At 37.2% G+C, this 23616-nt stretch overlaps 1 protein-coding gene across 1 annotated transcript in view; it reads right to left on the bottom strand.

Moving 5' to 3' along the window:
• The window catches only part of MINDY4 (MINDY lysine 48 deubiquitinase 4), a gene marked incomplete at its 3' end in the record, with an annotated part of 73552 nt that overhangs the window by 32351 nt on the left and 17585 nt on the right, over nucleotides 1-23616 (bottom strand). Inside the window, exons 6-13 of the mRNA XM_080639664.1 lie at nucleotides 21131-21189; nucleotides 20807-20916; nucleotides 19552-19668; nucleotides 17668-17756; nucleotides 14511-14612; nucleotides 13475-13538; nucleotides 12064-12129; nucleotides 11740-11807 (exon numbers count right to left, since the gene is read on the bottom strand). Of these exons, the coding sequence (XP_080495790.1) occupies nucleotides 11740-11807; nucleotides 12064-12129; nucleotides 13475-13538; nucleotides 14511-14612; nucleotides 17668-17756; nucleotides 19552-19668; nucleotides 20807-20916; nucleotides 21131-21189 (675 nt within the window). The remainder of the gene's footprint in view (nucleotides 1-11739; nucleotides 11808-12063; nucleotides 12130-13474; nucleotides 13539-14510; nucleotides 14613-17667; nucleotides 17757-19551; nucleotides 19669-20806; nucleotides 20917-21130; nucleotides 21190-23616) is intronic.

The raw sequence follows: 23616 nt of genomic DNA, 5'->3' as shown, positions 1-23616 counted from the left end.
TTCAGGTTGTGTAGCCGTCACTTTTTAAGGTTCATTTCTACCTTGCACAAAGCTAATTCAATTTCTATGCATGGATCCCAATTATTTATCCCGACTTTACACCATGCTGTTTTCCTTACTGAAATGTAAAGCAGAATAATAATTTAGATTTGGAGCATTCCTTAAATTATTTCTAATATCAGCCACATTGACTGTACACAGAAACTTCATATCTTTTCCTGCTATCTTTTTATTGATACGATAAGGAAATTACTTGTTTATTTTCCATGACTCAAGGTCTGGGTCTGACCTCATTTGAACCACATTATTTCTGTATTTTCCAACACCAAGACTCAGACCACTAGTGCTAGACCTATTTGTTTGTCACCACACTTCTTCCATTCCTTTGCACTCTTTCTTTAGATATTCAGAAAATTTTCCAGAGAATTAACTAATAAGCTTCCTTCTCTTCAGGCATGTTCCTCAGCTTTATGATTTATTCTGATCTGTTCTAGAAAGAACTGGATGTGTCAGGGAAACAACATGGATAATTTTCCTCCGTTGCCATAAGAAATCTTTCTGTTGCATATCCACACCAAATTTGCTATCACTCAGTATATAGTCCACTTTTTGTTCTGTGCACCCACACTTGGTGACAGGCTTTCTTAACAAGGAAAGGATTCACGTTTCTCTCCATTCTCTGTGCAAATCCCAGCTTACACACACACACCATTTTCTTTTTTTTCTTTTTTTTTTTTTTTTTTGGCATTATTTCCAGATATACCAGTCTCTTACCCAGCAGGATGCCAAACAGAATTACAACCTCTTTGTCTTCTTGATTCTTCTGCTTTTTGCTTAATTCAGTTTCATTTTTTTGGTTTCCTTTACCACTAATCTTTTTTCTTCAGTACAGAAAACTTCTTCAAACCTCATTCAACTGTTCCTTTCCTTTGTGTTCATGTTTCCACCTAGGTCACACTCCTCATCTAGCAGGCTACATAGCTTCTTTATCTTCCAATCTTATTTGACAGATGCTTACATAATTGTGTTGTGTCAGACCCTAATCTCCTTTCCTGTATCTTGTCTTCAAAATCCCATTCTACTATCATGTCTATCTTTATTCTTTTTTTCCTGGGTCCCCTCTTTCTCAAGTGTTATAAGGTAGCATTTTATACACCAACATATTCCACAGTATATTCACTTTTGAAAGAATATAAACCTTGTAGCTTCAAAACTTGGTCTCACATCCTCCTTCAAATAATGCTAAGGCTGTCTCACTTATTACCCCTGTCTTATCATCTTTCTTTGAAGGAAAAACGTTAACTTCTTTCAAGCAAACTCCCTTCTTTATTGCCTCTTAGCAGCTGAAGCTGCAATCTAAGGTTCAGTACAGTTCTATATCTATCAATATATTTATTAATGCAGCAAGCCATTCTTGCCCACTGAACACTCCAAACAGAAGGGCCTCTGCCTAATTCCCACAACAGAGCCTCAAAAATAAGGAAGATCCTGAAGATTACAACTCACATTCAACCTATCAAGCAGGAGGTACAGAAGATCACTTACCCAAACAAAAAAGGACTCAATTCTTCCCTACCAAGGACTGGATCCCACACAAACTCTCCTATTTGCTCTCCTCCCACTGTTCCTAGTACATCTAATCTCATGCTTCCTCCATGTTGTAAAATCACAAATGTTTCTTGGACAGATCTGAGACTCTCATATATGGATTTTTCAGTTAGGTCAAGCTGCCTGTTTTTCAGCATAGTAACGTAATTGACAGCTGTTTCCCCTTAAAAATAGCTGCTTCCCTATCTTTTTCAAACACCAAAAGACTAAGCTGTAAAATACATGATGACATCTATTTATATTACATAACTGTAAACACTGAGTGAAAACTGCTCACACACGTAATTTCCCCTGGCTGTTGGTGTCCCAGGCATTCTCAGCTGGGGGTGGGGGCACTATCTCTGAAAAGGTTTTCCCAGAAAATGGGCTCACAGAAAAACGTATTTCTATCAACAATAGAGTATGCCCCACGTGACTGGATCTTTTTTGTGAAGTTGTAATTGCTTTTACCCTTGGACAAGCCAAATGATCATTTCACAGAAAGCCTTTCTTCACCAGCCAAAGAGCATGAGGAGAGTAGGTGCATTTTAGGGGAACTCTAAATTAGAGATTGTCTCTGAGACAGGAAAAGGTGTCACTTAAGGAAAGTGCATTGAGGGCGGAGAACCCATTTTTCCACCTGCAATTCATGTACCAACAGAGTATTGCTTGCTTTTTCAATGTCCTACGTGACTAAAAGAGATTAAAAGTCAAGTAACATGTCAGAATCAGGGTTATGTCACAGTAAATGATATAGAAAAGGGTACAGAAAGGGTATAGAAAAGGATGCAGAATAAAAAAGGCTTGATACAGATTACTACAATAATAATTGTAGTATAATAATAATATAGAATCATAGAATAGTTAGGGTTGGAAAGGACCTTAAGATCATCTAGTTCCAACCCCCCTGCCATGGGCAGGGACACCTCACACTAAACTATGTCACCCAAGGCCTCATCCAACCTGGCCTTGAACACCGCCAAGGATGGAGCACTCACAACCTCCCTGGGCAACCCATTCCAGTGCCTCATCACTCTCACAGTAAAGAATTTCTTCCTTATATCCAATCTAAATTTCCCTCGTTTAAGTTTGAACCCATTACCCCTTGTCCTGTCACTACAGTCCCTGATGAATAGTCCATCCCCAGCATCCTTGTAGGCCCCCTTCAGATACTGGAAGGCTGCTATGAGGTCTTCACGCAGCCTTCTCTTTTCCAGGCTGAACAGCCCCAACTTTCTCAGCCTATCTTCATACAGGAGGTGCTCCAGTTCCCTGATCATCCTCGTGGCCCTCCTCTGGACTTATCATCTAGTTCCAACCCCCCTGCCATGGGCAGGGATAGAATCATAATAATAAAATATAATAATGATGATCAGAGGGCTGAAGCACCTCTTCTATAAGAACAGCCTGAGAGTGCTAGGGTTGTTCAGCCTGGAGAAGAGAAGGCTGTGGGGAGAACTTAAAGCAGCTTCCAGTACTTAACGTGGCTGACAAGAAATCTGGAGAGGAATTTTTTACAAGGGCAGGTAAGATAGCATACGGGTGAATGGCTTTAAACTGACAGAGGGGACATTTATATTAGGTATTAGGAAGTACATCAAAAAACTGATCTTGAGGACAGGTGGAGTGGGACCCATAGTAATTGCATATATATATACTCTTACCATGCAGAAAATCTGAGGTAACATTCTCCTGTGTGAAACAAAGATGAACACATCTGTCTACCCTGCAAGTTAGTGCATACATGGTCAGAGCCATTGAGGTGTACTAGGTGGAATGCCAAGGTGACTCTGGATGGAGCTTTACTCCTTCTGACTCTTTGTCAGGAACAGCTTCTAATCTATATTACAGCCCGTAGGTATTGCAGTACTATAAATAAAAAATGTACATATATAACACTATGTCTCGCAGTGAAATGCTGTCCTGAGGAGATGAATAAAGACAGAACTATTATATTTTTTTAAAAATGATAAAAATAGTTTGCCAATTGACCAAAGCAAGAAGATTATTGGAATATGGCTTGTAACCAGAGAAATAATTACAGAATCAAATCCAAGCTGACAAAAGGATATATCTGAGCATAGTACAGGGCATAATAGTGATAACAATGCATAGCTCATTCAACATCTTCAGAGCACTTAAAAATCAAATTCCTCAGATGAGCAAGTTATTAATTAAAGATGGCATATTAGTTATGTAAATGCTGAAGCTAGATACTCTGCATAGCCAGAGACTGATTGCAGCCGCTGGTCTTTTAGCCTGTCTGATCAGGCTTTCCTGTCACACGAAGTTCAAACAAGTCAAAAATTCTCTCCCCTATAACATGCCAAGTGCAGCTCAGCTTCACTTATGAAATGAAGTATATTTTTTGAGATGGAATGGTATACTGGACAACTATTAATACAATTTGATGCTCGTGTGTGTTCATTTCAAGGATGGATCAGAATGACAGATGAAGGAAATTTAACTTTCCTAGTTCAGTAAAATGGCACTCAGGAATGAAAAGTAAGTGCTCAAGGGAACAGAACAACATAGTTTTAATATGATTTTCTTAGTGAAAATTATTAACTGATAGAAGATTTCAGAGAACTAGATAAACTGCTTATAATTAAGGACAGACCTATTTGTTGTGAGAAGTCCTATATCGATAAGGAATCAAAATCATTTATTCCATTTAATAAGAAGGCATTGGCTTTTGAAACCAGAACAAAACAAGACAAAACAAAGAACGAAATGTCCCAGAACTCAGAAATTGAACCAGCACAAATAATTATGAAACACAGATGTACACATTTCTGGAGCAGTAAAGACTACAGAAGGATAGTTACTAAAGTTGTGGCATCACAATAAAGAAAAAGGTCATGGAATCATAGAATAGTTAGAGTTGGAAAGGACCTTAAGATCATCTAGTTCCAACCCCCCTGCCATGGGCAGGGACACCCCACACTAAACCATGCCACCCAAGGCCTCATCCAACCTGGCCTTGAACACCGCCAAGGATGGAGCATTCACAACCTCCCTGGGCAACCCATTCCAGTGCCTCATCACTCTCTCAGTAAAGAATTTCTTCCTTATATCCAATCTAAACTTCCCCTGTTTAAGTTTGAACCCATTACCCCTTGTCCTGTCACTACAGTCCCTGAAGAATAGTCCATCCCCAGCATCCTTGTAGGCCCCCTTCAGATACTGGAAGGCTGCTATGAGGTCTCCACGCAGCCTTCTCTTCTCCAGGCTGAACAGCCCCAACTTTCTCAGCCTGTCTCCATACGGGAGGTGCTCCAGTTCCCTGATCATCCTCGTGGCCCTCCTCTGGACTTGTTCCAACAGTTCCATGTCCTTTTTATGATGAGGACACCAGAACTCCACACAATACTCCAAGTGAGGTCTCACGAGAGCAGAGTAGAGGGGCAAGATCACCTCCTTCGACCTGCTGATCACGCCCCTTTTGATGCAGCTCAGGATACGGTTGGCTTTCTGGGCTGTGAGCGCACACTGAAGCCAGATCATGTTCATTTTCTCATCGACCAACACCCCCAAGTCCTTCTCCGCAGGGCTGCTCTGAATCTCTTCTCTGCCCAACCTGCAGCTGTGCCTGGGATTGCTCTGACCCAGGTGTAGGACCTTGCACTTGGCATAGTTAAACTTCATCAGGTTGGCATCAGCCCACCTCACAAGCATATGGAGGTCCCTCTGGATGGCATCCCTTCCCTCCGGCGTATCAACCGAACCACACAGCTTGGTGTCATTGGAAAACTTGCTGACGGTGCACTCAATCCCACTGTCCATGTCACCAACAAAGATGTTGAACAAGACCGGTCCCAACACCGATCCCTGAGGGACACCACTCGTTACCGGTCTCCAGCCAGACATCAAGCCATTGACCACAACTCCTTGCGTGTGGCCATCCAGCCAGTTCTTTATCCACCCAGTGGTCCACCCATCAAATTGATGTCTCTCCAATTTAGAGACAAGGATGTTGTGTGGGACAGTGTTGAACGCTTTGCACAAGTCCAGGTAGATGACATCAACTGCTCTGCCCCTGTCCATCAGTTCCGTAGCCCCATCATAGAAGGCCACCAAATTGGTCAGGCAGGATTTCCCCTTAGTGAAGCCATGCTGGCCGTCATCAAGCACCTCCTTGTTTTTCATGTGCCTTAGCATGTCTTCCAGGAGAATCTGCTCCAAGATTTTGCCAGGCACAGAGGTGAGGCTGTCTGGTCTGTAATTCCCCGGGTCATCCATTTTCCCCTTCTTGAAAATGGGGATTATATTTCCCTTTTTCCAGTCGTCGGGAACTTCACCTGACTGCCATGATTTTTCAAATATGATGGCCAGTGGCTTAGCAACTTCATTCGCCAGCTCCTTCAGGACCCACAGATGGATTTTGTCAGGTCCCATGGACTTGTGTACATTCAGGTTTTTAAGATGGTCTCTAACCAGATCCTCTCCTACAGTGGGCCTGGGGTCTTCATTCTCACAGTCCCTGTGTCTGCCTTCCAAGACTTGGGTGGTGCGGTCAGAGACTTTGCCAGTGAAGACCAAGGCAAAGAAGTCATTAAGAACCTCAGCCTTCTCCAAATCCTGGGTAGCCAGTTCAATCCTGGGTAGCGAGTTCAAGGTGTTTATGTGTATTTTCTAGGTTTATGTGGCCAACCTTAATGAAGTGCACAGCCTTCTCTTGACTTGCAAAATCCCTCTCCTTTTTTGTCCACACAGACAAAGCCATTGTTTTCTTTATTCTCACACAAACAATTCAGCGAAAAACAAAAGGATACCCAAATGACCAATGCTGACTGCAGAATTACATTTGTGATCTGCTATCGGTAAGTGATAAAGAATTCCTGAGTCAACAAAAGAGACTGCAAACACTGTGGTTTTGATTCTATTCATCAGCAAACTTGTGAGAAACACAGTAAGCCTGTGTTTCAAATGTGCCTCTATTTATTGTCTCCAGGTAGCATGAAAACTGCTGAACACTGCTTTTCCCCAAAGGAATTTGACCTAAAACATTTTCTCACCCAGTATGTTGTTATAATAAGTTCTAGTAATGATGATTTTACACAATAACATTAGTGCACTAAGAAAAATATGGCAATGAAAACAGACATTGTGACTGGCAAGAAGCTGAAATTTAAAGGCAGCTTTTCAATGAATGGATCAGAATCAGCCACAACCCAGTACAGCTATGGTTTTACATAAGTAAGCATAGTAAGGAAGGTGCCAAGTGTTAGAGGTGATCATGTTGCAACTTCAGTAAGACTGTGGGGTTTACTGAAGCTGCTGTTAGCTGGTCATTGTAAACCACTCCTGAGTATTCATAACTTTCCTACGTGCAATGTACCAATCTCAGTGAGGCCCCCAGGTCCACCTTTAAGCTCAGTCTCTCCCACGTACACAGAAAATATCCTACAGCTCTTAACATGAAGATTTTGGTATGCATTTTGCACATTCAGGAAGGTTAGTCCCCTGAGCTAGTACGATATGCCCACTAGTTTTTAATTTTTCACTGGTTGTAAGGAAAAAAAAAAAAGAGGTTACAATTGTTAGTGACTAGCACTCCTTCCTGTACCAGAAACAACACCACGTTCTCAGCAACTTCCTCAGGAATTCTCATTCCTCTTTGGCCATTTGTTATCAGTTCTACCAGTAATGATCATTAGTGCATGGAGCATGATAAACTCATTACCAAAATCTACAAAGCAGTGCAAACTCCTGCATTTCCTGGCATGCGTTCTCATTAAATAAAAGTACGTAGGTTGTCAGTGATTTAGAACAACTGCCTGATAGACCTGGATGAAATGTGGAATTTCCATTTACAAGAATAATCAGTAACAATGTAAAAATTATGGAGCCAGACCAAAAGTCACCCTATCCCAGCATCCAGTCAGCAGCAGCAGTAGCAAATGGCAAGGCAGAACACAAAAACAGGGAACATAGAGATGACATCTAGACAGAAGCATTTAAAAGTACTTAAGCATGTACATTCCAGTAATTTGCCTAAATTCATTTGAACTTCTTCATACTTTTGGCCTCCTCATCTCCCAGTAGTGAAAGTTACTTATGCTGTAATAAAAAAAATAAATAAAATGTGGTTTGTTTTAAAATCAAAGCCTGAGCATTTCCATGACAATACCCAAGGTTTTGGACCCTGAGAAAAAATGTATAATCATTCCTTAGTCAATGTTTTCATGGATGTATAAATTCTTATCACATCCAAGTTAGCCCTCTTTAATGACAAAAAGGAAAGATTCCAACTCTCCTCACATAGAAGCTAGTCCACATTAAAGGGAAATTTTGTCTTCCAGTGTCTTCTAGTTCTAATGTGTTTTTACTGACCTGGGGAGATAAGGCTAGATACTAGATAAAGACATGAGAAGATCATATGTTAATACAAACACATTACCATGTTTTTATTTTGTCCTCATTTCTTATCACCATAACTCCCAATACATTTTTTCTTTTTTATCTATCATAGAAAATTGAACAGATATCTTCAGATAATTAAAGCAGCAGGAATAGTGCCGGAATTTCTCTCCTTTTTTATAATACTCTATTCAAAGCCTATCACTAGGTAAGTACAGTTGAGACTGTGTTTTCATCATGTATAATAATCTGCATTATTAACAATGAATTTCATCTACCATTTTATCAGCCAGTCACTCTAAGGCAGAATTAATTTCACCACTTGATGTTTACAGTGCAAAGCCTCCATAAAAGTAAGTTACTCAGATTTCCTTTTTATATAGGGGAGATAAGTAAGCATTTCAGGAGATGATTTATCTCATTCTAAGCTAAACATTCAAAGTAAGTCAAATAAATCACAATCTTTTCCTCTTTTTTGAGCATAAAGGAAGCCTAGATGCAAATATTTCCACAGAAAGTAAATAAAAATAAAATAGATCATTACCCTGAAAATAGCAAACATTTAAGAAGTAAGTCTTAGCTAGTAGTTCTCCTTGCAAAATAATAATTAAAAGAAAAATAAAATAGGCACTATCCGTAGCAATTCTCCTCACCTTTCTTGACATTTATTTTCATGTGGAATGACTCTCTCTTAGAGAAGCTTCTCTCCTTTCACTGAACACAGAGAGAGCAGAGAGGACTGAGACTTGGCATAATTTATAGAAGGCTAAACTTAGATGAGATTACTCCACTATTAGCACAATGAGATCCTTCTGAACCGCTAGAATTTAGTCACAGATTTAAGAAGGTGCTAACAGGTCTGGATCATTCTGAACCACACCAACTATCACAGCTATCATTCCCAAGTTATGTGGCATGGTCACAACTGCATGCCATCTGCCAACTCTTACAAACATGGGAAGCATCTGTACACAGACGTGACTTCTTAAAGGAAGTCTGTAATCTTTGTGGTCTCATTATCCTGCACTCCTTCTAGTTCACTTCTGGATGAGTTGAACTGCACAGGACTTCGTACAGTGACACTTATCCTTCCATTAATCAACCTCACCATTTAGTCCACATTCACTGCTCTGCCTTTTAACTTGTATTAATGTTTCCCCAACATATAAAATAAGGAATTATTATTTTCTTCTTATTATATCCTGAAGTGAAAGCTTCAGAAAACATTAGGGAGAGTATTTTTGATTGAAAGAAATATTTCAATATTCTTTAATCAAAATGCCAGTCTTTGTTGAACCAAACGTAAATGCTTTGGTTTGGCTTCACTGGCCTAACCTCTGCATCTTACACAATGTTGTTTTAATTATAACCACAGTTCAAGACACTCCCATCCTTAGTGTTCAACTTGCTTACAAAAAATGCCAATTATTTATAAAAGAGTTATTTACAAAGGGACCCCAGTGAGGCAGCACTGTGGGCACATAGTGAAGCACTGACCAAAACAGAAGCATTTCAACATTATTTTAGAAATTAAGATATGTCAACTTCTCAATTAAAATTAATTAATCTAGCATGTTCAATAGAATATGCACACAAAAATCAGGACAACTGAAACTGCCATTAAATTTTCTCTTTTTTTTTTTTTTTTTAAATCAAACAAAACACTAATTTTATTTTAAAAAACCATGACAAAAAAAAAAAAAAATTCCAGGGAAATCTACTACTGGATAAAAATTCCATTACCTAAGCCAACTCTTATTTGTCTATAACTACTCATCCAGTACTATGCCAGTTATGTAAATAATTTCTTACAATGCTTCCAACACTCACTAAATGGTACATATTTTTTGATGATATGAGCAATGAGTTATTTGTCTTGATATTTGTAATATCCTAGGAGAAGCACTATGACATAGCCATCCAAATCTATTGCTTAAAATTACATAAACAAAATTTAGTTTGCACTTCTAAAAAAAATTATGCAAAGGTCTGGAAACACATTCCACTGTATCTAGTGACAGAGAAAAAAATGCTTTCTCTTATAAACAAAAGATAGGTATCAATGCAATGTATTACACAGTACCAAGTTAAAATGAAGTTGTGTGATGAAGTCATGAATCTTCCTCAAAACAGAGCTACATTTTATAAACAATTTTAACACTGTGGACCAGAACTGTAAAAATATTTAGATACCTAAAAATGCAAAGAGGCACCACAAGAAATTTTCATGTTCCCTTTAGTCACTTAGGTCCCCCAAATACAAACACAGATGACTGATTAGCTTGTCATAATCCATCTGTCCAGAATCGAAAGGTGATGTAAAACATAACCTCCGTGCTTATATTATTAAAGTATGTTTACCGTTTTACAGCAAGTAAAGCAATGCAATCAAGAGCAATTAGGAACATTGCTGCTTTTGATGATCCTACCAAATACCAAATATATCATTCTTGCTCAAATACCTTTATTTATCTGGACCTTTCTGCTGTAACTAGATCAGAAAAACAAGAATAAATGACATACCCTATAAAATTATCATGTAATTTGTGTTAGAGTGCAAAAGTGGAGTCATGCCTATGGCCTGTAGTGTTACTGTAAGCGAAAGAAAGGAAGAAATTACAACAAAACAGCAAAAAAATCCAACCTGTAAATACTTGTAGGAATCTCAGTAGGTGAGCAACATAATGCATATCACAAATTTGGACTAAGTTATAGAATCATAGAATACTTAGGGTTGGAAAGGACCTTAAGATCATCTAGTTCCAACCCCCCTGCCATGGGCAGGGACACCTCACGCTAAACCATGCCACCCAAGGCCTCATCCAACCTGGCCTTGAACACCGCCAAGGATGGAGTATTCACAACCTCCCTGGGCACCCCATTCCAGTGCCTCACCACCCTAACAGTAAAGAATTTCTTCCTTATATCTAATCTAAACTTCCCCTGTTTAAGTTTTAACAATGCAAAGATGTAAGAAATAAAAGATTACATAAATAAACCCCATGCTGCTTTCAAGTGCAGCTGCTCTCTTCACGTCAGTTCTTATTGCAAGTTGTCAGGAAACAGTTCTTTTCATTTGTAGATAACTCTAGGAGATTTTTACAAAAGTGGAATTTGACAAAATGAAGAAAGCATTTTTATTCTGACCCACTCTGCTATTCACAGTACCACTGAAATACATTTAATCTGTATAAAAGCAATGAACTACAACTGTGCTTTGGCAAACCTCAATGAGTTTTTAAAAGAGCCTATACTGACTACTCCTTAGAGCTCTGCGTATTTATTACACTCATAAACTGAGACCATATTTGTCATACATTACTTATAACCACCTAAAAAATAGCTGTCCAATCCTTTGAGTATGAGCCTTTCTTTACCATTATTATTGATGGAGAGATTGGGCATTGCAAGCAAGTTATTCATCTCCACCTAAGACAGATACCTAAAGTATGTGAAATAAATAACCCTCTAAAACAGTCTTGTTTCCAACTGTCAAGACTGGGAGTATAGGCAACTACCTCAGACATGACGCATAATGTTTAGATTAAGTCCTTTGTATCAGGTATGGTAGATTGATCACTGACATTTTAACACCATTTATATTATATATAAAAATATAAAAATGTGCCTTGTGTATAAAAAAAAATCTGCATTACTCCCCTATATTTATCAGAGTAAACATCATGATAGATCAAAAAGGCCAGACAGTTAAGTACATTATGGCTGCTTTCTCATTTTGCACAGCTTATTTACTTTCAATTAATGAAACAGGGATACAAAGACACTTACAGATTGATAGATCTTGATAAGATGACAGACACAGTCAGAAGGATGCAACCACAGGGACCAGTTTCAAACTGAAAAAGAAAAAGACTAGTTTTATTTTGCTTGTTGTGTACATTTTTTGCGCTATTCTAAAGAAATGCAAATCGAACTGAAAGCAGAAAGAACTGTTCTCATTTATCTAAAATTGAATTTGCTGCTTTGTTGTTAAAATGCCTGTCCATATAGTGTTTGAAACAATGTTCAGGAGATACAATATTAGGCTGACAAATACAGAAAGACTGGCAGCTGAACTATAACAGGTTTAAATGTCTTCTCTATACACAGTACCTGGTGAATATTCTGCTGAAGAAAAACAACCAGATCCTCATATCTTGTGGTACTATGTAGTAGTAGCTGAGAAGAAAAAAAAAAAAGTAACTGAAATTATTACAACTCACTTTTATAACCTGAAAGCTGAACTAAAGAAGACAAAACTTTAAATCTGAATGGAAAGATCTGAGCTAACAAAATGGAGTAAAGATCTAACGAAATCTACCTTTTCCTGGTGTTACCTTGTATAATATTGTATCTCAGCAACTTTGTATGTTCTGAATTTTTATACTGCTTCTTGTTGCTTTTAAGTTTTTTGAACAGACAGTTTGATTCAACTTTAAGCATTGTTTATGCAATGAAAAATAATTCCTAGAACATAGGAATACTGCAGCTTTAGAAGACAGAATGGGCAAGTAGCTCAGGAGTTAGTACCGATGTGGTGAGCCATTTATAGCAGGCATGTATCAGAACACATCATACTCAGAGAATACTCCCATGAATACTCCTATTTAACACGAAGTTCAGGACAGTTCATATATCTAGGCCCTTACTTCAACACTCTTTGTCTATTTTTCCATCTTCAGATTTGGACAGAAATGATGGTATTGCAGATACTGTGTGCGGAAAGATTGAACAGTCTGGATTATATTGCTTTCCATCGCATTTTCACTGTGGCTATGTCCACATGACCTTTGATAAGCAGGACTTAGAGACAGCATAATGGTGTTAGTTGCTCTCCAAAATAGCCAGCAGCATAGAATTCTGTTAACATATTAATTAAATAATTTATCTTGCCTCTTGGAAGAACATTTTATAGCCAAGAATTTCTGCTGCATTCACCCTACTTATAAAAGATTTCACTTCCAACTGTTCCAAAACTGCCCAGTTCTGACAAGGTGTTGACACATTCATTCCTCCATTTAGGAGGCCAGTAATATTTCCTTAAACCACTAAAGCCTGGCTTTTGGCATCACCGTTTGCAAAGCCATTTGAGAGCTTCAGATGGAAACAAGGCATAACTGGAGAGTGTTTTGCCATTTGGAGCTTCTGGAATTAAAAAAAAAAAAAAAAATGGCAAAGGAGAAAATACTGCCTTTTGATGCTCATGGCCATAGTGGTAAACTTGAAAGGATCCACATTCACTTTTACTGCATATCAATAAAAGTAGGCAAGTTTATAAGCTTGAAAGATACAGGGTAAAAAAAGGACTTCAGCCAGTCCAAACTGCCCACAGACACTGGGAAAATTCAGAGCCAGACAGACTACAGGATTTTGCTATTTCCTATTGGGTTTTGGATAACAACTAATTTGACATAAAGATTTTAAAACACTAAGAGAGCAATAGAAATCAGATTCATTGCACTAAAATAAGAAAAGGTAGAAAGAGGATATGGAGAATGTTACTCTGAGTAACACAGAGCCTTACAGTTTCTAAGATTCCATCTGCCTTGTATTTTCCTACGGGAATGAACTGCTGTCTTCCTGATGGCCTGAAGAGGATATTCAGACAAAACCAAAATTCATATTAAAAGGAATAAAATGGTATTAAAGCAAAATCAACATATTATTATATGAACTGAAAAATGAGCCAAAGATTTTGTATTATCATTTTAAACAACTTTTTTTAAAAAGAATCTCTTACATAAGTTCATATTATATATTAAACAAACTTTTACCAATTAAACATATTCTTTAGCAGTGCTGAGCTCTCTCAGTTTATTTAATATGTTTATGCAGAAAGACTAGAAATATACATTTAAGATGTTAATGAGTTTTTATTGGAAACAAATATCACAGCAAAGACATTAAAACAAGCAGAACATATGTAAAATATCATCACAGAGGAAACATTTTATAAATGTAAAATATACAAAATATCATTTGAAATGTCTTTGAGTTTGCTGCTTCTATTTCAGGTTTGAAGAAGAAATTCTGTGCTTAAAAGCTTCTCTGTTATTTTATGGCTATCTTAGTTGATTTAATAGAAGAAATCACCTAGTTTCACAAAACCTGTCTCACTTAAAAATACTGTGGATTGCTAGCCAAAGCTAGCAATCTAAAAGTTAGTTAGATGTCTTGTGTACAAGGAATCGAATTGCATAGCATAAACTAAGTTACTAGTAGGCATCTACAGCATAAAGAAATTAATTCCACCCATAATAGAATATCCTGCAATACAAAACTGTTGGGAGCAAAATGCTGCATCTGGAAAAATCAGGTAAAGGTGTGGAGGAATTCTAAGCCTCAACGAAATTCACAGGATCTTTCACAGCAGTTATAAAGAATTGACTATTCTGCTGCAGTTACTGGGACAGCAGAAATTACATTTTGCATTTCTCCCTAACCATTTTAGACTGCATAAATACATCTTACAAAGCTTTCATTTTATAAACTGTGTACATATATAACAGACACAAGTATAGGAGCATTATTCAATAATTAAAACTGCTTTCCCTACTTACAGTGCTACAACGGCTTTTTCATTGCCTCCTGCACGCCACAATATGTCTGCAATTGCCATGGTGAGGCATTTGGTCCTGTGAACTTCTGAAGGTTGAAGACAACTATAGTCCAGGAAATACAAGAAACAGTCAAGTACCAGAACGTGTGTTGGAAAGCTTACTCATTAGAGGGCAAACTACTCCAATTACAGTATACACAGATTCATAGTATACTTGTAGTTAAATGAAGAAAAGCATTCTTTTAGAGACTATTTAGGTGTTGTAATTCCCCCAGAAAATTATAGTTTAGGTATCTCAGTTCCTTCTATAGTCAAGAAAGAGACAACTGGGATGGCCCACTCAAAAAAAACCCTGTGTGTTGAACAGTCACATAAACAACAAGTCACATAATGGAAAACTAGAAGATTTAAGAATAAAACCCAACATCCATGAGCCTGAAGAAATGAACAACAGATCCATGCCCCTGGGAGACACAGAATTGGAAAGTTCTCTAGTGGCTTCAAGAATGGCAGCCTTTGAAATCCAGATAATATCAGTCTTAAGAGTGTTACCAGCATGGGAGATTATGTCAAAACCTGTTCCCAGCATTTGAGTAAAAGATCTAATAATTTGAAAGACTAAACAAGAAACACCAAACATCAAAATATTAAACAGACTTTCAAGTTCAATGTCTGCCTTGAATATAATGTTCATTTAGAGAATGTTTCCTTCTGAAGGGTGTGAGATATGGGAAATAATTGGTGAGAGTTTTCAAGTACAAAAAATAAAATCACAATGTTCTCTAATCTCTGCCTGTGTTCTAATACAGACACTCAGAAAATTATGGGAAGCATAGCAACTAATTTATGTGTCTGAGAGACGCAGCAGAGTAAGGAGACATGATAATTATTTCTTGACTGTTGAAGAAGCCTGAAGTCAAACACTTACTGTAAAGTTGTTCATAATTTGAAAATTCAGGTAAGAATTAGAAAGGAATATTAATCCCCTCATTTCAAGCTCTGAGACTTCTCTTTCTGCCTGCCTAAGTTTCTGCCTATGGCAAACACATCATAAGAAAAATATGTTTATCTCACGAATAAAACAAAATCTTTTAAAACTGTGTATATAATAGCATGGGAAAAATAAGAGAGGCAAATATTGCCATGAAACAGGATCAGTTGTAGCTGGCATGAGCTGGGATACTTATAGTTTAAACAATCTGGCCTCAATCAACTTATCTAGGTGCCACGTAATTTTATGACATTTACGATCACTGAATAATGTTGAAAGAGGAAAAGGTTAACATCTTTAGTTTTACTAAGGATGACCTCAGACTCAAAGGGACCAAGGAGTAGATGATCAAAGGCTGTTCTCCATGCTGAAACAAATTCTTGGTTTTCACACCAGAAATAATTCTTCGGTGAACTCTGTGGAGATTCCTTAGCATTAAAATCTAAATATGTGCTTATTTTCTTGCATGGAAGTTTCTGAGTTTTTCTTTTATGTGGACAAGAGCCTCATTCTGCCTTGAAGTCCACTCCCATTATAATCTGTTATGTGGACAAGAGCCTCATTCTGCCTTGAAGTCCACTCCCATTATAATCTGTATTAGCCTAATAAAATTTTGCTAGCTAATTTTTGCACTTTAAAAATGTGTGCTCTCATCAGCAGGCCCTTGATATGAATTATGGACAGATGTGATGTACTGAAAGAATTGAACAGAAGAAAAAAACTAAACTGCATAACGTTGTAGAATTAACTTCACATTACTCTCTGCACTACTAACCCTATCCCTTTGTCAGCCTATGGTAATTGCCTTTAGATGACTTCAAGTAACAGGCAATTTTCAAGTGATGAATTCATAGCATCTTATTTAGCCTGTGTCTTGGGGTCCACAAGACATCAGTGAAACTAATAACTAGCAACAGCAGTAGTAGCAGTAACATTAAAACTTTCAATGTTTATTTAATAGACTCTAAGCCTGGTTTTAAACATTCCTAATGGCTTATTAGCTGTCTTGTACCAGAACTGCCTACCCACCAGCACTCCTGGACCTGGACACATGTGTTGATCCTATAGGGCCTGATAATCCTTTGTTTAATTGTCACTTCCCATCCTGGGTGTTGAAGGCAAATAATGAAGTTCTACAGGTGCCTGTTTCTTTCCCTTATTGATGAAAAAGCCAAAACAAATAATTTACATTAAGTGCCAGTCAAACAAAACCAAGGAAACTCAACAAAGACCCTGTCACTGTCCTAAACAGTTCCAAGCAGGAAAGTCTATATTTAAGGCCCAGTCTTTATACATGATGAACATTTTAACATTGCAAAGTAATGAAGTTCAAGAACAATCTCAGCCTGAAAATTCTTCTTCTGACTGAATTGGTGTCAGTGTATTATCCATAAATAATAAAAGGTGGTGGCGGCACAAACCAGTAAAATACTGTTATGCCTGTTCAACAAACTGTGCCTATAAGCACAGGAAAGCTTAGAGAAATTTTTTTGTTTTGTAATGGACTTAATTTCTTACTGAGAACAAAAGGTGAATACTAGATGTCTGGTAATAAAAGTAATCTTTTTAGACATTATTTTCTAGCATTTGATTGAATGAGCCCTGCTCCTTTAGCAAAGTGACAAGTACATTAATATTATAGCAGTCCAAGCAATTTTCCTTGACACCAGCAATATTTAACGATATTTCTTTAAAGCAAGTAGAAAATATACACACAGAATTTAAATTCAAATTCTATTATGGAGTTCAACTATGAAAGATCGAACACAGTAGCAAGAAAAAAAATTATAGCTGTAAGTTTAATTTTTCACCCTCCTTGAAATTCTGTGTGTCAAAACCTGCATAAATTTCACGGTCTTTCAAACCCTCAACAGATTTTCTATGAGATCTCAAGGTTAAATAATTTTCATTGGCCTCAATTCAAGCTGTTGGATTTTTTAAGAGGTTCTTGGGTTAATCACAAGCAAGTAATTACACAAATAAAAAATCAACCTCTAAATTACTGCAGTTGAAAGGGAAGTAAATACAATAAAATCATATGCTACTTTCTCCCTCAAAGAGAAGTTCAACAAGTTCAAACTCAAAAGGCTCCTGAGTGGCTGCAGCAGAGAAAAATAAATTTCTACTTATGAATGGAAAATATTTCTGTTGTCAGTTGCTGACTTACCGAATGTCTTTATTCCTATTACTGTCTGTAAAAATAAGCCGTTGTAGGACACAAGCTTGAACTGCAGCCAGTACTCCACATGGGCCACCCTGAGGGGAATAATGGACACTCCATGAGCGAAAAAATTTGCGCTGTTTGATGCTGGTGAAAACTTGCAATCCATGTCCTTCCATTCAGGCTTAAGCTATTCTTTCTTCTGTCTTTTCATCCATGACTTTGTCATGACCTCTCTTACTCTATTATATTTTTTTGCAAGCCAAGGAAAATCAGTGTTACTAACTGGTATTGGTTTTCCCACCTATTTTTTCCTGAAAATGCCTAGACATCTATAACGTCAAAGAAAGTCTTTTTAAAATCTGTTCTGTGATTATGCAAACAAATGAAAGATCTCCTGATCCCTATTGAGCCCCAGCTTACATTAACATCCCCAAGAGAAATCAAACCTGTTTTCCAAAGGGTGAAAATATGCCTTGCTCTTTTACCTCCTCTGAGCATTGTGCCTCCTCTGAAGTTCCCACTTAAATCACTAACCAAAGATTTTGGTTTTTTGTATAGCTCTTTGCAGTAGCCAGCTACCTCACTGGGGAAAAATAATGATGGTAAGAAAGTATGGACCAGCCAGCAAGTTTTCCGGAATGTCTGTGGTTTGATTTTATTTCTCAGGTTGTCCTAGATAGAGCATCAGACCTGCAATGGGACCTGCAGGTACAGACAGCAAGCACAGTATGCCATCTAGAAAATAAATGTCTTGTAGTCAGAAAATAGCTACTGATACCTGCCATTTTCTCATTTATATTACACACACCCTAACTCTATAATTACTTAGATAACTAAAGAGTGAATCATCTGAAATACATTAAGGAAAAAAGCAAGGTTTATTTCAGTACACTAGGGAAAGCCTCTCAGTCAAAAAAGAGGAACCATTCTAAACATCTTCTTATAGCACCACAGTAACCCAATGCAGAAGAAAATCAAACAATTGTTCAACTGAAATTAATTTAAAAGTGAAGAGGAATATATTAACTATATGAAATAAACACATCTGAGCAAAACATGCTGGTTTACTATTCTTGTTGTGGAATTTATAGTAGGGAATGTAATGGCCAGTGAGTAATATTTACTGTGGACCAGTGAATATTACTGCCATAGTTCCTTTTGGAGTTTAAATTAACGCTTACTGGTTTTTTGCCACTAGGTAGATAATGCCTAGAACTCATGAAAACCTTATTTTATGGAGGAGCTGGCATCTTGTGGCTGCAGTCCAGAATTACAGAAACATGGTTGCAAAAGAGGTGGTCCTACCAGCAGTTCCAGTGTACTGGTCCCAGTGACACTGCAGGAGCATTTGCTCCCTTTCACTTTAGGAATGATGCGGCCCCCATCATGTGACCCACATCATTTGACTCCTACATCTTTAAGAAGCAAAAATATCATTGTGATTTCCCAGGAACTGCAGGCAATTCTTGCTATGTCCCCCCATTCTGAGACAGATCAAGCTCCACCTTAAGCTTGTTAAACATTACCCCCACGTACACTTTTTCTCTTAAACTCAACCCTTGATTTATGCCCTTTTATTCTCTTACCACCACTAGCTTTCAGCTGAAGTGGCTTGTCTTTCTCCCTACAAATAACTCCCCGTCACACATACACACATGCATACTTTCTGCAGTTAATTTAAGATTCCCTCAGAAATACTCCATCCATCTCAAGTCTCTCAACAGGACTTGACAAGGTGACATCATCCAGTGATAACCAGAGAAGTCAAAGAAAGAGAAGAGTCTTTAGAAGACCTTTATTTATTTTTTTTTTAACTGCTGAAACACACAGCCTTTGTAAACTCAGTGTAAAAAGCAAAGAACACTTTAAGGAAGTAATTTACAGTACCTTTTTTTGCACAATGCCATATTTTAACTGTGGTATGTTATTAAATGTAAAATTCTGTATTTTCCATTCCTCACTGAAGCAACAAAGACTAGAGCCAAACAAAAGATTTTTTAACTCCTACGAAAAAAAAAAGAAAAAAAAGGAAAAAGTTCTTATTTTAAAAACAAATCTAAATCACAGGTACATTTTCTTACAGAGATTTGTAGAAAGGAAAGCAGGGGTGTGGAAGGTTAACAACTAACTCACTATAACCAGCCTTTTCAGTTTTATACATACTGTAAATAGTAACACTCAAATGAAAAGGAGCAATTTTTTCCTTTTCCTGCAATATTCCTTCAACTCATAATGCTGTGTGCCACTCAGCATAGGAAACTCTTTATGCAGATTGTCTGGGGTACAGTTTCCCATGGAAGCATTACAGAATATTCCCTTAAACTTAACAGCTAGTAAAGCCACGCCTACTAATAGTTATCTTAGGGAGAAAAGGACACTACTGGACACAGCATGGAGAAAAGGCATCCTGTTTTGCCTGTCAAAGTTGTTGGTATAAGATAAATGTTACTTAAATGTTTGACTGCTGTAGTCGGATGGCATATGCCAAATTGAGATCTTGGCCTGAAAACCTGCAGACCACTACTACTGAGGAATAGCTAAACTGAATAAATTGCATTTATGCTAAAGTAAAGCTGAGTACATAAGCACAGACTATTGAGTGCTTGTACAGTTACTCGGGCTTCTTTGATCTAGCAAAGAAATTGGAAGGCACCCTCCTTATTTTTAATCTGAGTTTTTTTTCTCTCCTCTGTCTGAATTGGAAGGAAAATATTAAAAGTAATAACGGTTCCATCTCTGCTCAAAATAAGGGAGATAAGCAACGGAGAAACAGTGATAGGGGAATAACAAACTTCTTCCGAACCACTGTCACTTAAAAGGACTGGATGATAAGCACGTAAATATCTGACTACAGGCATTAATAAGACAATGCAAGCTTTTTTAATTAAAGCTATTATCTGTACTTCAAGTGGACTGATGCATTCTGGCATGCTCTTCTGGTATTTTTCTGAATTTTAAATGTCGCCCCTACATTATTTTTAGTCCCGAATACCAAATAAGGAATATACTCAGGAATGAATGCAGCACATGTTAAATCACACATGAACATGCACCACAGAGCAATCCATTGCAGCTTTGACTAACTCAGCTGAAATAACATTCTCACACATCTATTTGTATTTACAGTCATTGTTAGTCTTACTTTTGCAAGAGAAATATCAATTGCTTTTGATACTACTTGGAGCATATACAGTGTTGAAAGATCCGAGTTTTTAATAACTTCTCCAGTTGTTTCTTCAGCCTCAACATCAACTGAAAGAAAAAAAAAATCATATCGTGTTGGATGAGAAAAATTGCTTCCCCCAGCAGGCTCAGTGCCAGGGGGTCATGAATATGAGAATTAACACTTTCTTGTGTTTCTCTTAATCAACTAAAAGTTACAAAAGAACAGACTCATATGCATTTGGCTACAGCTGTTCTGAGGAATAAGATGGTAAAAGCCAAACTGAAGTTTGGCATAACTTACCTAATTCTAGGACATCTTTCATCTGGTCTTCTTGATAGTAAGTAGATGTTGGAGACCTCCTACATGAAAATTAATAAAAAATGACTGACCAAATGTTCACTTTTAATGAGGAAAAGCTGCTTGAATAAACAAGAAGAAACATGGAGTATGCTCACATAAAGATATCATTTTATTCATTTGTGTGATTTTGGTATATGTCAGGTCCTGCAAGCTCATACACAGGGGCAGATTTTATACTGCCCTGCATTTTAAGTAAGGATATTCACATATATTTGATTGCCTCTCAGTTTGAAGAATCAGGAAATAAAATAAAATTTACATCCCTAAGGGGGAATCAGGATGAGATTCAAACTAGTCATTAAACTTATTGAAATGTCAAAAAAATATAAGTGGGAATAAGTGTTAGACTGGAGTTCTTTACCAAGGCCCTTTTTTAATTCACTTATATGAAGCAGTTATTCACAACTGCCCTTGTGATTTAATTATATATATTACATAAATAACAGGTTAAAAATTCATATAAACAACTACTAAAAGGACTAAGCATTTATTGGCTCTGAAGTCAGAATTTAAATAGAATGCTGGGTTTTGAGAGATGAGGTGGGTTTATTCTTCCTGTTAAATTTGTACTAAAATGAACTCATAACCAAGTTAAAGTTTCAAATAACTACTGTAAAAAAAATGGTCTTCTTCTTTTTTCTTTTTTGTTTTTTTTTTTTGAAAGAGCAATACTGCATCATTGGTTTTTGCTTTGGGAAAAAAGGTATTACACTGACAGTCCTTTCAAAAATAGTATGTAATAATTTCCTCAGAAACATTCTTTGTATGCATGATACTATATTATTATAGCAACAACTACTGTCATATCACATACTTTCCATTAACTTAATTTCCTTTTTCAGTGTGTGAAAGATGAATAAAACCAGAACACAGACATAATCACACTCGGGACTTCCCCAGTCTAGAAGCATTCTGGCACCTTTCTCAGTGATAGTCTTTGATACTATGAGAAAAGAAATACTTTTTCTCTACAAACAAGTTAAAGGATTTATGCAATGAAATGTGGATGGCCACAATTCAGAAAAGATAGAATGGAAATGAATCATCCATGTTACTAGGGCGGTAAAAATAAATAGGATGAGCAGCAGGTCACTATAAATAAAAGGACTGAGAGCAGATTTGTACAGTGGCACAAGTAGTATTGAGCTCCCACTGAATGTAACAGTACTTTTAATGTGATACAGAGTTTAATAGAGCTGTGTTATAGTTTAAAATACAATCTGTTTTCCCCTTGCCTTTTGCTAATATTGAATTCAGCTGAGATTTCTTTCTGCTAGCTACTTGCTAGTATGTTCATCTCTCCTAGTCATTTGCCAATAAAATGTTTTTCAGCCCAATACTCATGTAATTTACCTGATCTTAGACATAACCACAATCCACATTTTTGTTTTGTCTGAGATCACACGCTATTGTTTCTTGTTTCCTAGAGAATAACATGTTTCTTCCTAAGTCAACCCATTTTAATCTCCTTTTGGAAAAACAGAACTCCTAACACTTAAGAAAGCAGCACTACAGGTTACAGGATCCTATGTGGACTCAGTTGCAGCTTCGGAATGGCTTGGGTCTCCTATAGGTACTGCATCATATCTTCTACCTTCATTAGATATCTTGATTATCTTACAGTCTCAAATAGCACTATATGCCTATGATTAGGCACGTAGAACACTCCCTACGTCATGTTAGCACCCTTGATTCATTGTTCTCCCAAACACTTCTCCTCAGTATATATTATCTGAAAATATCTATAAATGAAACTAAAAACTACAGTACAATTCATATATATCTCACCTGGCACCAGTTTTTCTAATATTATTGCTTTCTGGAAAGTCTAAATGATTTTGGTTCTACATGCGTTCCAGGAAGGACCAAGCCCGGGATGCAAAGTGCTCTGAATTCTCAAGGCTGAGAATTCCCATCAAGCTCAGGAAAGAGCTGACATTGAAGATTGATGTAGGGTGTTTTCTTGTTAAGTGGGTATTTTTGCAGGTGTAGGTTCCCTTCTTAAGGGGAACTTGTGTTTCTCAAAACACTGTCGGAACATTTACTGCAATTTCCATTTCAGTATATGGTTACTGTTCCAGGAAAATTTATTGTACACATAAAACCATACAGTTAGAATACTTAGGAAGGGGGAAGCCATCCATCATGGCAGAAAAATGGGACAGGAAGAAAATATGTTTCATTATAAACATACTATACAGTACTTTCTCCAAATATTTGAACATTCCTATCCGATCTTCATGTATTGTAGAATATTGAATTTATGCAGAATAGCTGAACTCACAGAGAAAGTACTTCTTGGCACAATAATGTATGTATACTCCTCAATTTCCTATTTATACTGCCATACGCAGGAGGTCAAATAAGCAAAGTGGCTTGAAAAATAAACACTGATCATTAGTGGCTTTAAGATGATTGTTGGTAAA

The sequence above is a fragment of the Psittacula echo genome (assembly GCF_963264785.1).
Source record: "Psittacula echo genome assembly, chromosome: 2".
Taxonomy (NCBI): domain Eukaryota; kingdom Metazoa; phylum Chordata; class Aves; order Psittaciformes; family Psittacidae; genus Psittacula; species Psittacula echo.
Note: the sequence above shows the minus strand (reverse complement) of the source record. Positions and strands in the feature narration are given on the sequence as shown.